At 39.3% G+C, this 13,691-nt stretch overlaps 1 protein-coding gene across 1 annotated transcript in view; it reads right to left on the bottom strand.

Annotated features, from left to right (window-relative positions):
• KIAA0586 (KIAA0586 ortholog) overlaps positions 1–13,691 on the bottom strand; it is a 137,433-nt gene that overhangs the window by 29,152 nt on the left and 94,590 nt on the right. Inside the window, 1 exon segment of the mRNA XM_030558475.1 lies at positions 6,528–6,590. Within this exon segment, the coding sequence (XP_030414335.1) occupies positions 6,528–6,590 (63 nt within the window).

Here is a 13,691-nt window from a genome sequence, read left to right as displayed (position 1 = left end):
ATACAAGGGAATTCTCAGCTAGGCACAGTTGAGAAGGAAAGCTTGCCAAGGCAAGGAGATGTTCCAGCACCATCACTGGTGGTAAAAAGGAACTGAGGGAAGGGGTAGCTGGTGGCGCCCCTTATACTGGTGCATACACGCACCACTCCAAGAGGGTGCCAAAGCCGGTCACCAACGGATACCACTGAGAGAAAAACTGCTGAGCACACACACCTACAATGGAATGGACGTGAGCAAGCACTCGAAGAAGAACGTGTAATTTGTCCCCTGAAGTGGCTGGAAATGAACAAGGTCTCGCAAACAGAGCATCTCTTCATTTTGAGGGGGGTTTCTTTCCTGCCTCTGCTATTTTCTCAGGGGGTGAAAGAAAGGGGACTACAAGGAAATGTCCAAATGAAACTTCACACACTAGGGGCTACCTCAATGTACAATAAATAAGCAGAAGAAACCGAAAAAAGGAGACTTGGCTCACACCTGTCAGGGGAGGGGAGAATTTGGCTTCAAATATCTGAAAAGAGCTACTAAAAATATTAGTTACTTCAAATATATGAAAAATAGCAGGTGAAGTTACTACTTATGTTGTCTGGTTCTACTAAAAGAGGCAGGTGTCAACTGGGAGGAGCATGGCAAGCTGGACAGTAACTGTCTGGCTCCACTACAGACAGAGAACTTTGATAAAGAGTTTGCGGAGTTATAAGAATCAGAAAAATGTTAGTCAAGAAATGGCAGAACTTTACTGTCATTAACTTTGAGGATGCTTAATATAAGTGTCCCTCTGGATTTTTTTTTAATTCAGCAAAAATAATTTTTTTAAAAATATTTCCCCTATCTAGATCTTTTTCTCATCTTCTACAAAGTTTGACAGTTAGGTTAAGGGGAAATTGATATTAAAGTATGTTATAAAAATATCTGTAATGTTTAGTTCCAATAGTTACTTCTGACACGGTTTTGGGGTCTTAAGCATACAGTTAATGTCAGACTTTAGGGGGAAAGCAGCAAGTATTAAACATGCATGCATCCAGATTATTAGTTGTGGGAATTACCACTCAACACCAGTATTACAGAAATTGGTCAGCACATCCCTGCTTATGCAGACATACACATTCACTACAACATAGCAGCAGTGCTGGCACCAGAGAGACTTCCTGTCTTTACCTATTAATTGTAATAATACTCTCTCCAGTGAATCTAAATCCTGACAGTACCTGAGATTAGAGCACTGATATTTTAATAATGAGGTAGAATCTCATGGTCAAACATATTTTTAAGCTTTCACAGTTGTTTATTTTTGTTTTATCATTTCTGAAAGTATCAGGAGAATACTTAAAACTGAACTGACAAATCAAAGTGTTTCAAATGCATTCAGACTCTTGCAGTTCACACATTTAACATAAAAACCGGTGCCAACAATGTGTCTGAAGAAATGAAGGAATTCTCTCAATAAAGGCTATATAGCGCAGTGGGTTAGTGTGTTGTCCTTTGCCCTCCAAGAACTTTTGCTCAATCTAGCCTGGCTTGCATAGTGAAAATTATCTGTAGTTTGGTGACTCCTGCACTGGCTTTAGCACACAACTGTCCATATTATTAAGCCACCACACAATTCACTGTGACTGGCAGTGTCTGCTTATGAAACAGGTTCAGTGTGTTGCAGGTCAAGACTGAATATGTATGTGTAGAACTCCATGGGAAGCATGCACTCACCCACTTACGAAATGTCACGTGTCATCCAGCACTATTAATCCCTCATTTTCATTAGGACTCAAACATTCTCCTATGAATTTAAGAGGGCAAGATTCTGGGAGCAAGTGTAATAGAGCATAAGCCAGCCTCTTAATATTTAAAGACACTGAGTGTAATCGTGGTCTCACCAAAGTCAATGGTAAAACTCTGCCAGCAATGCCCCTCTGCCATATACATTGGCCAAACCAGACAGTCTCTACGTAAAAGAATGAACACAGATCAGATGTCAAGAATTATAATATTCAAAAACCAGTTGGAGAACACTTCAATCTCCCTGGTCACTCGATTACAGACCTAAAAGCCGCAATATTACAACAAAAAAACTTCAAAAACAGACTCCAGTGAGAGACTGCTGAATTGGAATTAATTTGCAAACTGGACATCATTAAATTAGGCTTAAATAATGACTGGGAGTGGATGGGTCATTACACAAAGTAAAACGATTTCCCCATGTTTATTCCCCCCGCCCCTAGTTCCTCATAACTTCTGTCAACTGCTGCAAATGGACCATTCTAATTACTACTACAAAAAGTTTTATTTCTCTCCTACTGGTAATAGCTCACTTTTCACATGTAACTAACTTTGTAAAACAAACTGAAAAAAATCCAAATTTGTATCAAATGCACTAAAAGTAAGATTCTGTATATTAATTAATGTAAGTTTCTGTAAATGACCAGAGACTGAGTACCAACATTTTAAATAATCTAATACTCACATAATCCATGTATTGTTTTTAAATACTTTATGTTGACTCTTCAAAAATTATAAAAATTTCCATGTGGAAATATTTTGCCTGGAATCAGATTAAAGTATTTTAACTATAAATACTCATCATTTTAAAATATCCATATTTAAATGTAATTACATAATTTTAATGCATACACTACTCTAAGACACTACATTTATCTGAAATACTGAGTAAATTTTTTTCTCTGAAAAAAGTAAACAACTAGATCTTGAACAAAAAGACCCGTTAGGTCACCATTTTGCTGAGAACTGTAGTTTCATTTAATTTGAGTGCTATACTCTTTGATAAATATTCCCAGAACAAACACTTCTAATTCTAAAGTTGACAAACTCTTGCCAAAATGATCGCCTTTAAGAATTAATAATAAGAATTTTGGATGTATGTTGGGGGCGCATCAGTTGGAAGCGACGGAGGAGGAGAAGGACCTTGGGGTACTGGTTGATAGCAGGATGACTATGAGTCGCCAATGTGATACGGCTGTTAAAAAAGCAAATGCGATTTTGGGATGCATCAGGCGGGGTATTTCCTGCAAGGATAAGGAAGTGTTAGTACCGTTATACAAGGCATTGGTGAGACCCCATCTGGAATACTGTGTGCAGTTCTGGTGTCCCATGTTCAAGAAGGATGAATTCAAACTGGAACAGGTTCAGAGACGGGTTACAAGGATGATCCGAGGAATGGAAAAACTGCCGTATGAAAGGAGACTCAAAGAGCTTGGCTTGTTTAGCCTGGCCAAAAGAAGGCTGCGGGGGGATATGCTTGCTCTATATCAGGGGTTAACGTTAGGGAGGGAGAGGAATTATTTAAGTTTAGTACTAATGTAGGCACGAGGACGAATGGGTATAAACTGGATATTAGGAAGTTTAGACTTGAAATTAGACGAAGGTTTCTAACAATTAGGGGAGTGAAGTTCTGGAACAGCCTTCCGAGGGAAGTAGTGGGGGCAAAAGACTTTCCTGGCTTTAAGACAAAGCTTGATAAGTATATGGAGGGGATGTTATGATAGGATTGTTAATTTGGGCAATTGATCTTGGATTACCACCAGATAGGTCTGCTCAATGGTCTGCGGGGAGATGTTGGATGGAATGGGAACTGAGTTACTGCAGAGAATTCCTTCTTGGGTGCTGGCTGGTGACTCTTGCCCACATGCTCAGGGTTTAGCTGATCACCATATTTGGGGTCGGGAAGGAATTTTCCTCCAGGGCGGATTGGCAGGGGCCCTGGAGGTTTTTCGCCTTCCCCTGCAGCGTGGGGCACGGGTCGCTTGCTGGTGGTTTCTCTGCAGCTTGAGGTCTTCAAACCAGTTTTGAGGATTTCAATAACTCGGTCCTGGGTTAGGGGTTGTTATAAAATTGGATGGGTGGGGTTCTGTGGCCTGCCTTGTGCAGGAGGTCAGACTAGATGATCAGATTGGTCCCTTCTGACCTATGAGTCTATGAGTTAGATATCAGACCATAGTGGTTAAAAGCCTGTGGGTTTGTCTACACAGCACTGTAGTTCAGACTGCAAGGCTGAGAACTGCAGCAGGTACTAGCATGCAGTGCTCTAACTACCCACTGTAGATGCTGCTGGTGCAAACTACAAGGTACCTAGTTTGTGTTAACTCAGTCCTGCTGCTGAAAAGAGAACTACGTTAACAATCACTAAACATCTTATAATTCGCACCAGCAGCATCTACATGGGGCAGTTAGAGTGCAACAATTCAGTGCACTTTGCAGTTTACACCCCATAGTACATACTACAGCGCAACACAGACATCAACTCTGTGTGTGCACATTCCAACCAGACATCAGTTAACTTAAAAAAAAATATATTTGCAATTAGCAAGTCTAGGATATTTTAAAGAGGCGACTCCATATTTCTGTTTATCACGTTTGAAAACCCACTGCAGGAGACTTTACTAGTAAGCACCAATAAGAAGAGGTAGAAAAATGTGAACCATCTATTTATAGGCCAATTGTAGCGCAGGCAATTGCAATGTAAGCTTCCTTCTGCTGCTCTGCCAAAGATCCCCTAAAGCTTTGATTTGAAGAAGTCACCTAATGGAAAGACAGGAGGTAATCCTGCCTTTACAGCATCTTAAACAGTAGCCTAGGACCAGAGGCACAGAAAAGTTTGCTAGCAAATCTGCCATCCTTATCTTATATAATTTGGGAGCTTTGCAAAATGTAAAAACTTTACTAACTATGTATGACAGAAAATGGCAAACACTCCCCTTTGCAAAATATTCACAGCCAGTCTGAAGAGAAGGGAGGCACGGGCATGCATTTTAGTTGGGGAAATATATGTAAGAGGAAGTTTAAAGAGATACTTCAGTGTAGGGAAAGGTAGAAGAACTCCAGGTGAGCTAGTGGTATCAAGTGATTTAAGCAACAGTAGATTTATACAGTTTCTAAATTATTAAATTCTATGGCTATTAGTCAATTTTGTACTCATGAGAATTCTACTGGTGCTAAAATACATCACTTGATACCACTACCTCACCTGGAGTTCTTCTACCTCTACTACACTGAAGTATCTCTCTAAACTTCCTCTTACATATATTTCCCCAACTAAAATCCATGCCCATGTCTCCAAGCCTTCTGGCTACTATGAGGCGCAACACTGAAATGGGCATGACTTGACAGTTTCATTACTGTTCTCAGATTTCTGAATAGCAGCAGGGAAACTGAGAAGATTTGCTAATATCACTAGCTACTCTGTGAAAAACTGTGAGCAGCAAAGTGGTCTGGCTACATACTCAGGAAGACAACACTGCATTGATTTATACTCTGTTCTTATTTGGGATATTATCCTTGAAGGCTAAAGGTATGAACTTTTTTTTTTTTAATGAAAGCTTAAATTCTGGTGAAATTGGTGGCTTAAGCTCACTGAGGAAAACTGTGAGAGTAGATTTTTCAAGCCCTGACTATTTGGTGGTGATATAATATACACTTCAATGCTTTTTGACTCTAACAATCTCATTTCATGTATGCCAGCAAGTAGTAGCACCAAAGATAAAATTATTATCTAGAAAGCTACAGTTGGGATATTCCTAAAATTCAAAAGAACTTGCACAATATAGCAAGTGTCCACAAAAATGGCAGCTATGGCCCTGACCCTGCAAACATTTTACATTTAACTTTATGCATTAAGTAATCAGAGAACTGAGATCTAATTTAGTTATACTAGTGTGTCATCTGCTTACCATACAACTTGCAACCTAAATTGTTAAGTGGCATAAAACAAGGAATAGTTTTAAGTTAGGCAAAATAAGACATTTCCATTTTGTTACTAAAAAAAGAATTATATGTCATTGGTAGAGATGTGCTTACATTACTAGGTTTTAAAACATCTTCTGGCATCTATTTTCTTCCCCTCTCTCTCTCTCTCTAATATATTTACACATCACACACACACACTTTTCATAACTTAGATTCAGGTAATCTTTAAGGAGTTTCTTCATTTCTGAATGTGTAGGAGTTGTATCTATATAACTCACATTGTAAATTTAAATAAATATATATGTGTGGACACACACATACACACACACACTCCCCCAGACCCTCGCTAGAACGTGGATTTGGTATCCATGCATGGTACCGCACATGGCCGTGAATGCGTTGTATGCGAATGCACACTATATAGACACATGTTCTAGCGAGGGTCCAGGGTGTGTGTGTGTGTGTGTGTGTGTGTGTGTGTGTATTGATTTGAATTGATTTAAAACCATATATAGATAGGCATATAGAATATACATAAGTACATACAGGAGAGAGAATTGATTCCAGAAGATGTTTTCAAACCATGGGCGTGCATGCATGAGTGTGTGAGTGAGAGAAAAAACAAATTTATTTATGGCAATGAACTGGGATTCAGAAGATTTGGGTTCAGTTCCTGACTCTGACAAAGACTCACTGTGTGACCTTGGGCAAGTTAATTAATCTCTGCGTTCCTCAGTGCTGAACTATCAAAGATAATACTATTCCCTTTTTCATACCCCTTGCCTGTCTTGTTTATTTAGACTGTAAAATCTTTGGGGGTAGGGAGGGTCTCTTACCACGTGTTTGTACAGCACTTAGCACAGTAGGGCCCTCATAGTGGTTGGCGCCTCTGAATGCTTCTGTAATACAAAGAATAGTTTTATTGCACAAATTACAGCACAAAGGGTCTGAGCCTTCCCTCTTATTGAGAGAGAAAATTAATATACGACTGCAGAATTCAATATTCTGTACTGTTCTGTTGTTTTAGATGACAATTAAAAAAAATTAAGTGAGGTAGATTCAATGCTAGCTAGAGCTGATGACATTGTGTCACATGCTCGCGTTAGTTGAGCGAAAAAAAGGCCCCTTGTCTCAACAGGAAATCTATTCTAAATCTGATAAAGAAAAATCCTAGTTAAGAAGCATTTGCTTGTTTTATTTTCACTTATCAGGCTTTAATGTAAGGTATACCATAACAAACGAATTTAAACAAAATTAAGTGAGGACAGCTATGCTATCACTAAACATTACTCATTTCACATACATTAGCTTTTGAAAAGAATACACAGTGATGTCTCAGATACAGGAAGCTGTTACAAAACAAAAACTAGACCATGACAAAAAAACTAAAGAAAAGCTTTAAAGAATTTTTGTTGAATATAGAGTTCAGCAAAATGTATTCTGTTCACTGTACACACTACAACCAAATGGGAATAAGAGCCAGTCCAAGTTCTAAATTACCATTACTTGGGTAATAGTTTCAAGCTGCAAGGCACAGCTGTATAGACCCAGCCAGACAGGCTATCACAGTAATGCTTTGATAGCATGAGGCCCTTAAGTGTCAGGATATAGAAAAGGCAGCAGTTGTTGGCTGTGAAAACAGTCTGATACAAACCAGATGGGGACTTACTTGATGGGCAACACAAAGGAAAACAATTGGCTCATTCAACAAAGTCAGGCCACTGCCCCAGAGAATTAACAGAAGACAATAACCATCAACCAGAGTTGATACAAACAAGAAACAGCCATGTGGTTATGGCTTAAGGAATTGTTTCTCCTCAGACTAAACAAAGTTTTGATTTCTAATTCGTATATTCATTAATTTTAGTCTAGTTTACAGGCCCCTCTTCCTCCAGAGTCTTCTGTAAAATTCATTTACAGAACTTCTGCTTTCCAACACCTATTTAAACAGGAAAAAGTCATATGATAATGAAGGAATATATTATTTTAATGTTTCCTGCAGAATGTTAAGACCACAGACGGCTTTGTAAATTTCAGAAAACCATGGCAGATCCACCACTAGCTCTGAAATACATAATATTACTGTGGCAATCTTTAATAATACTTTTTTTTAAAAAATGGACAAAATCCACTAATCACATGCCAGATAAGTATATACACTCATATAAAAATGCTTTCCAGTTTGTGCAGATTTCCTTGACTTTACCTAAAGTGAACCCAGACTGATTATGGTACTGTGTAACAGTCGCATTGGCCTGCTAAACCCAGGGTTGTGAGTTCAGTCCTTGAGGAGGCCACTTAGGGATCTGGGGCAAAATCAGTACTTGGTCCTGCTAGTGAAGGCAGGGGGCTGGACTCGATGACCTTTCAGGGTCCCTTCCAGTTATATGAGATAGATAGGCATAAAAAGCTGGTTTTGGAGTAATTTATAGTTCTAAAATAAAAATAAACTGTCTATTTCTATAGGTCATAACTCATAAAACTTCACTTTTAGCAACAAGCTTGCAAAATATTATAGTCCAAAATCTTAATTACTCTTGCAATTTTATGCAGGAAATATAAAAGTGACATATTCTGAAGTTTTGATTGCAAATGACTTATTGAGAATGCACAATAAGTCAGACCTGTAAAGGCCTCCTGCAAAACTAGACTCAGATTAAAAAGATCCCCACAATTTTTCCCTACTGCAAATTTTAAAGCATCGATCCTGAAGGTTCTGCACAGCAGCTATCCTTTGAGATCAAAATGGTATACTCTTACAGAACAATCAACTCTGCTACCTAGTCTACCTTAGGGATCACTGATGAGAGATGAGAAGTCTGCTCTGCTCCACAAGTGCTTTCATTCCTCACAGACTGATGCAATAAAAAGGCCAGGTTTAAAAGGTGAATTTATGGTCCCCATGTAACAGCCCAGAATGCCACAGCTAGGCCACTGGATTGGGAATCGGTTCATTTTTTCACAAAATATTTAATAAAGAAAAATAGAGTCCTAACACAGAAGCTTCATTCTCTGTTGGGCTAATGAAGGATGCAATAGTGAACTGTCTTGTCAATTCATTCCTTCCCAGTTTTTAATTGTTAGGTAGTTTAGTCTGCAAATGTGGTTCTACTTTGCAAAAAAGTGACTAAAATGGCACCTTTTTGACCTATTTGATCTTCTTCTCTGAACATATTCACATTCGTATCTGCTCACTTTAGTGACAAAAATAACTTGGTACCTGTATCACCACTGCAGAGCCAACACCGCAAAAGAGTAATGAGCAGATTCCATTCTGGGTCATGCATCTTTATCAGCATAATGGTTAACTAATTTCCAAAAGCAGGGCCAAATGCTAACAAACCCACATGAAGACATAGAGTTGCCACAGGTATAGCAGACAGCAAAATCTGGCTTGTAGAATCATTATTTGACACTCAGCTCCTAGGGTGAGCCTGCAGGCCTGACAGTCAGAACACATTTGTGTATGTAAGCTGAACAACTCTGATACGGGTCCCTTCAGAATGCCATTTCTACTGAGCCACCCATCAGAAGGGAAGACCCCTCAAGCTGCTCCTTCTTCCAGCCTTATGTTCAAGAGAGGAGGAAAGAGGAACTGATTGTTCTTCAGAACCCACTCCTGATTGCACCAGCAGATCCATGAGCTGCAAGGCATTGGCTCCAAAGAAATGTCTTCAGACATTCTCGGTGCAGAAAACACCTCTGGCAATGACAGCACCCTTAGGCTCAGCTGACAAAGAGGGTGGCACACACTGACCCTCTCTGGCATCGAAGGTCCCCAATTCACAAGAAGCTCCTTGAACATGCTTGACACCCCGGAAGCCTCATTTTCAGTAGCAAGGGTGCGTTGTGTAGCCTTGTTGTTTGTACATTTCTAGGCCCAGCTCTTAGTACAGGAATAAACAACATATACTTTTAAGAAGTTAATTGTGTATTTACACAATAACTCAAACTAGTAAATACTTCCTATTTAAAAATTCCATAGTTATGCTTTACATCACACTGGCCATTATGACCTGTCAAGTAAACAGCACAAACTCAGAGACCTACAATTATGGCCTTGTGAGTATAAAAGCACAACTTAAAATAACGGAAATTAAACATCTGTCAAAAAATACCAAGCTGCTGTCACGCAGCCCTTAAAGTAATGCAACTCCACCTTGTCTGGTAATATGTACATTACATAAGATCAGATAACAATATTAGACCCCAATATTATTACCTTTCTGTAACAACTAGAGTTAAGAGGGAAGTCACCAGGCCAGTTCACGTTTTTAACAATAAGTTTGAACTGCCTTGATTTTGTGCTCTTGACTCAGAAATTTAACAGACTCTGTATGACGTGTGCAATATTCATTTTGTTTTCTATACACAGTTTATGATTTATTATTTTGTACTTAGTCCACAAGCCTGTCTGATGTTGAAGAATAAAAATTGATAGGATGTCAAAATAATACTATACACAAAGAAGAGCCAGAGCCTCTCCCTAGCCAAAGTCTGGAAAATTTGCATTTTACAAAACTGGAAAGCTATTTTGTAACATCCTCAGTAGCAATCTGGCCTGTTCAGAACTATGCAGAAGAGTTGCTGCTGCTTTAAAGCAATACACCATGATTAAAGATTAAAAAACAAAAACAGAACAGTGCCCTAAGTGACAAGAGATTATTGTCTATTAGCTTTTCCATATGAACTCCTAATTATTTTCTTCTAAATGGCAGAATTCATAAGTAACAGAACATAGCAGTGGACAAAGCTTCAGGGTTTAAGCCCTCTTCACCACTTAATATAATATTTTCTACTTGTTAATGGAGTACAGCAAAAGGCAGTTTTGAGCTAATATGTGTTTGAGAGGATAATTTTTTTTTATATTCTGCTTTCAAAATTCCAATTTTGTTGAAGAAAAAAATGCATAATCAATTTTTACACTCACATGCTTGAGCAGACATTGCTACAAAATTTAATCCTATCTGTACATCGGGAAACAAGCCATAGCTCATGCATGCCTGCTATGCTCTTTAGCTATCAATTCTTATAATATTTTTAGGGAGAAGGAAGCGCTGGCAGACTATTTTATTAATAACACAAATTGCCAATGGACAGAGCTGCAGTCTGAATTATGCCGTTTCCCTTAACTTGAAAGATATCCTGGATAACATTCACTTTACATTGTTACCTTACATGAAAATTTACCAGGAGCAGAGAGTTTTGAGAAATGTAACAAATGGGAGAGGAGACGAGACCTAAGTGTTTTTGCATATTGACTAGTCTTTGTAACAGTTTATTGCGATCACCTGATGCATTCGACAGTCAAATGTCAAATCTGCTACAGAAAACCTAAGCTCTGCACACAGCATGAAAAGAGAACGCTGGCTCATCTCAGGGAAGCGAGGCCAATGAACAAACAAATAAATCCACAGATAAAATACTAACTGCAGTGTATGGGCACAGCAAGGGCATATTTAAGTTTAGCCATTTTACAACAGAATATTCTGGCACAGGTATGTTCAAATATGTCTATGAAGCCAACTGTTCAAATACATGTCCCAATCGGCTAGTTTAGTCTTTCTAGTCATGTCATAACGGTGCGCCAACTACCACCAGTGCAGGGACATGGAACCTTGTCACCAAGAAGTTTTTTAAAAAGCCAATTATGTTTAATGGGTTAGGGAGGCATAATATGTAAATATACTTCCCCCACTGTAAAAGTAAATAGTGTAGGTTTTAGCTGCAAAGGCAGCTGTCTCACCACTCAGGTTATGCTACCTGTATCAACACACCTGGTCACCCCTCTTCTCTCCCACCAACCCATCTCAGTTACAGCCAGCTGGACTCCTTTAAAGTTTTCATTTTGATTTGGTTGGTTGATCTGGGAGTTGTTTAGGGGCTGTCTTAAGTAGAGTAAAGCTAAAAGACGCTCAGCTTTCTCTCTCTAGGGACAGTCAGATACACTGCAGAGGAAAGCAGAAGTAGCTCATTTCACTGCTAGATACTGGAGTTTCTCTAGCCACTGAACTATAAAGAGCAAACTCTGCTTTCCCCCACAACCCAGACCAAACAATGAACACATGCAAAATGGCAAAAATAAGGTTTTCCCTCCATTTTCTCTTATCACTTTACCATGAACCATCTCTTCATAGCTGAAGGCTTGCAAGCTCTTGAGGGTCTCTGTGTGTGGATGTACACACAATGTAGACACTGGGACCTCTGGGTACTATTTCAATATAAATGTTTGTTTATAAATAATAATCTTCCCTAAAACTTGATTCTAAACTAGTTTTAAATACTCTCATAGCAATAAGTCAAGCGAGGACATGCACTCTGTGGAATGCTGATGCACATCTCATTTGGACAACTTTATGCTCATAACACATGCACAGCGTGTGCCAAGACCCTATTAACACACACTTTCTTGTAGCTAACTGGTATAAAAATCAAGTGTCTCAATTTACTTTTCATTTGTTTTTAGTAACCCAAAGGAATAGCGACATGATTAAATGAGAATCCAGCCCTAGGAGTCTAATGCCCTGTCATTATAAGGGGGCCTTAAAATTGGTGTAAAGCCCAGAATGGTATAAAGAAGCCTTAGTATAAATGAAAATTAAGCCCAGAAGTAGGGTGACCAGATAGCAAGTGTGAAAAATCAGGACAGGGGATGGGGGGTAATAGGAGCCTATATAAGAAAAGACCCAAAAATCGGGACTGTCCCTATAAAATTGGGACATCTGGTCACCCTACCCAGAAGGGACCTTTATGATCCTCTAGCCTGACCTTCTGAATAACACAGGGCAAAGAACAGTTAAGAGCAGTTTACTTTATTTGATGCATGTCAATTTTCTTTTAAAACCATGGGCACATAGTTGGAAGCGATATTGTGAGAAAGTTCTTCTCTGTAGGGAAAAGTAACTGGAAACAACTCTCAGGCTGATGTAAGCATTAAATACATGGGGAGTCTCTGTCTGGTAAGTGGCTTGCACAAGCCAATTAATTTTTTGTGTCCCCCATTTCTGTAAGCGATGTATGCATGAAAGGGGAAAGCAGGTCAGCTGCTCCAGCTTGCTACCATCTGCTTTTATTCAGAATTACTCAGGATCAGTGCTAGTGGGATCAGTGCCCATCTAGGGTTTCGTGTTTTGTTTCCCCCCCCCCCTTTACAATGAAGGCAACAGCAGTTACTGTAAGTTCCCAAAAGTGCATGAAAATCACACCACCACCACAAAGCTGCTTTAGTCAGATGCTAGCATATTTAAGAATCCCACATACACTGTGAGAAAGATGATTTTGGCAAACAAATTTTGGACTGACTAGAGGGGAGCGAGGTTAGTATCCAGAAGACCCAAGAGTTTGTCTGGCATTCACTGTGGGGCCAAGGAGCTGTGGGGTCAAGTCCCACCTGTGGTGCACAAGTGCCTTTGTGGGTCATCCAACACTTACTCAGAAGTTCTGCAGATCCTCTGGGATGAAGAAGAGACAAGTGGAGGGAGATAATAGCAAGATATCACTGACCCAAGCAGAAACTAAGCCCCTTAAAATGGCTCCCAAAAAATAAATAAAAATTGTCAAAGGAGTATGTTTGGTAATTACATATTTGGAACTAGCTCCAAGTGTAAGGGTAGTTACTAGGGACAGGGATTTGCTTGCTCTGTTGCCTCATGTGCACAGTGCCTGTTGGACAAGGAGTGCCAGAGGGAGCAATACTACTACTTTGTTCTTATCCAGAACCTTCCAACTAAATATATCAAAGCACATAAGTGCAATGAGATGTAGACAACTATTCACTTAATTAGAATCCTGCTTGGAAGTTCCCTGACCCATGCATATTTAGAGACATAAAACTACAACAAAAGTGGAAGAATGTCCAAAATAAGTGTTCTCATATTGCAGCTGTGCATTCTTTAACCATCCCAAATAATCTATGTTCGTACTGGAGTCTCTCTTCTGGATACCCAGGGCTTAAAGAAAAATACCAGGAAAACAAACTGAGGTAGAGAAGTCTCTGAGTA

This window comes from Gopherus evgoodei, chromosome 4 (assembly GCF_007399415.2).
Source record: "Gopherus evgoodei ecotype Sinaloan lineage chromosome 4, rGopEvg1_v1.p, whole genome shotgun sequence".
Lineage (NCBI taxonomy): Eukaryota > Metazoa > Chordata > Testudines > Testudinidae > Gopherus > Gopherus evgoodei.
Note: the sequence above shows the minus strand (reverse complement) of the source record. Positions and strands in the feature narration are given on the sequence as shown.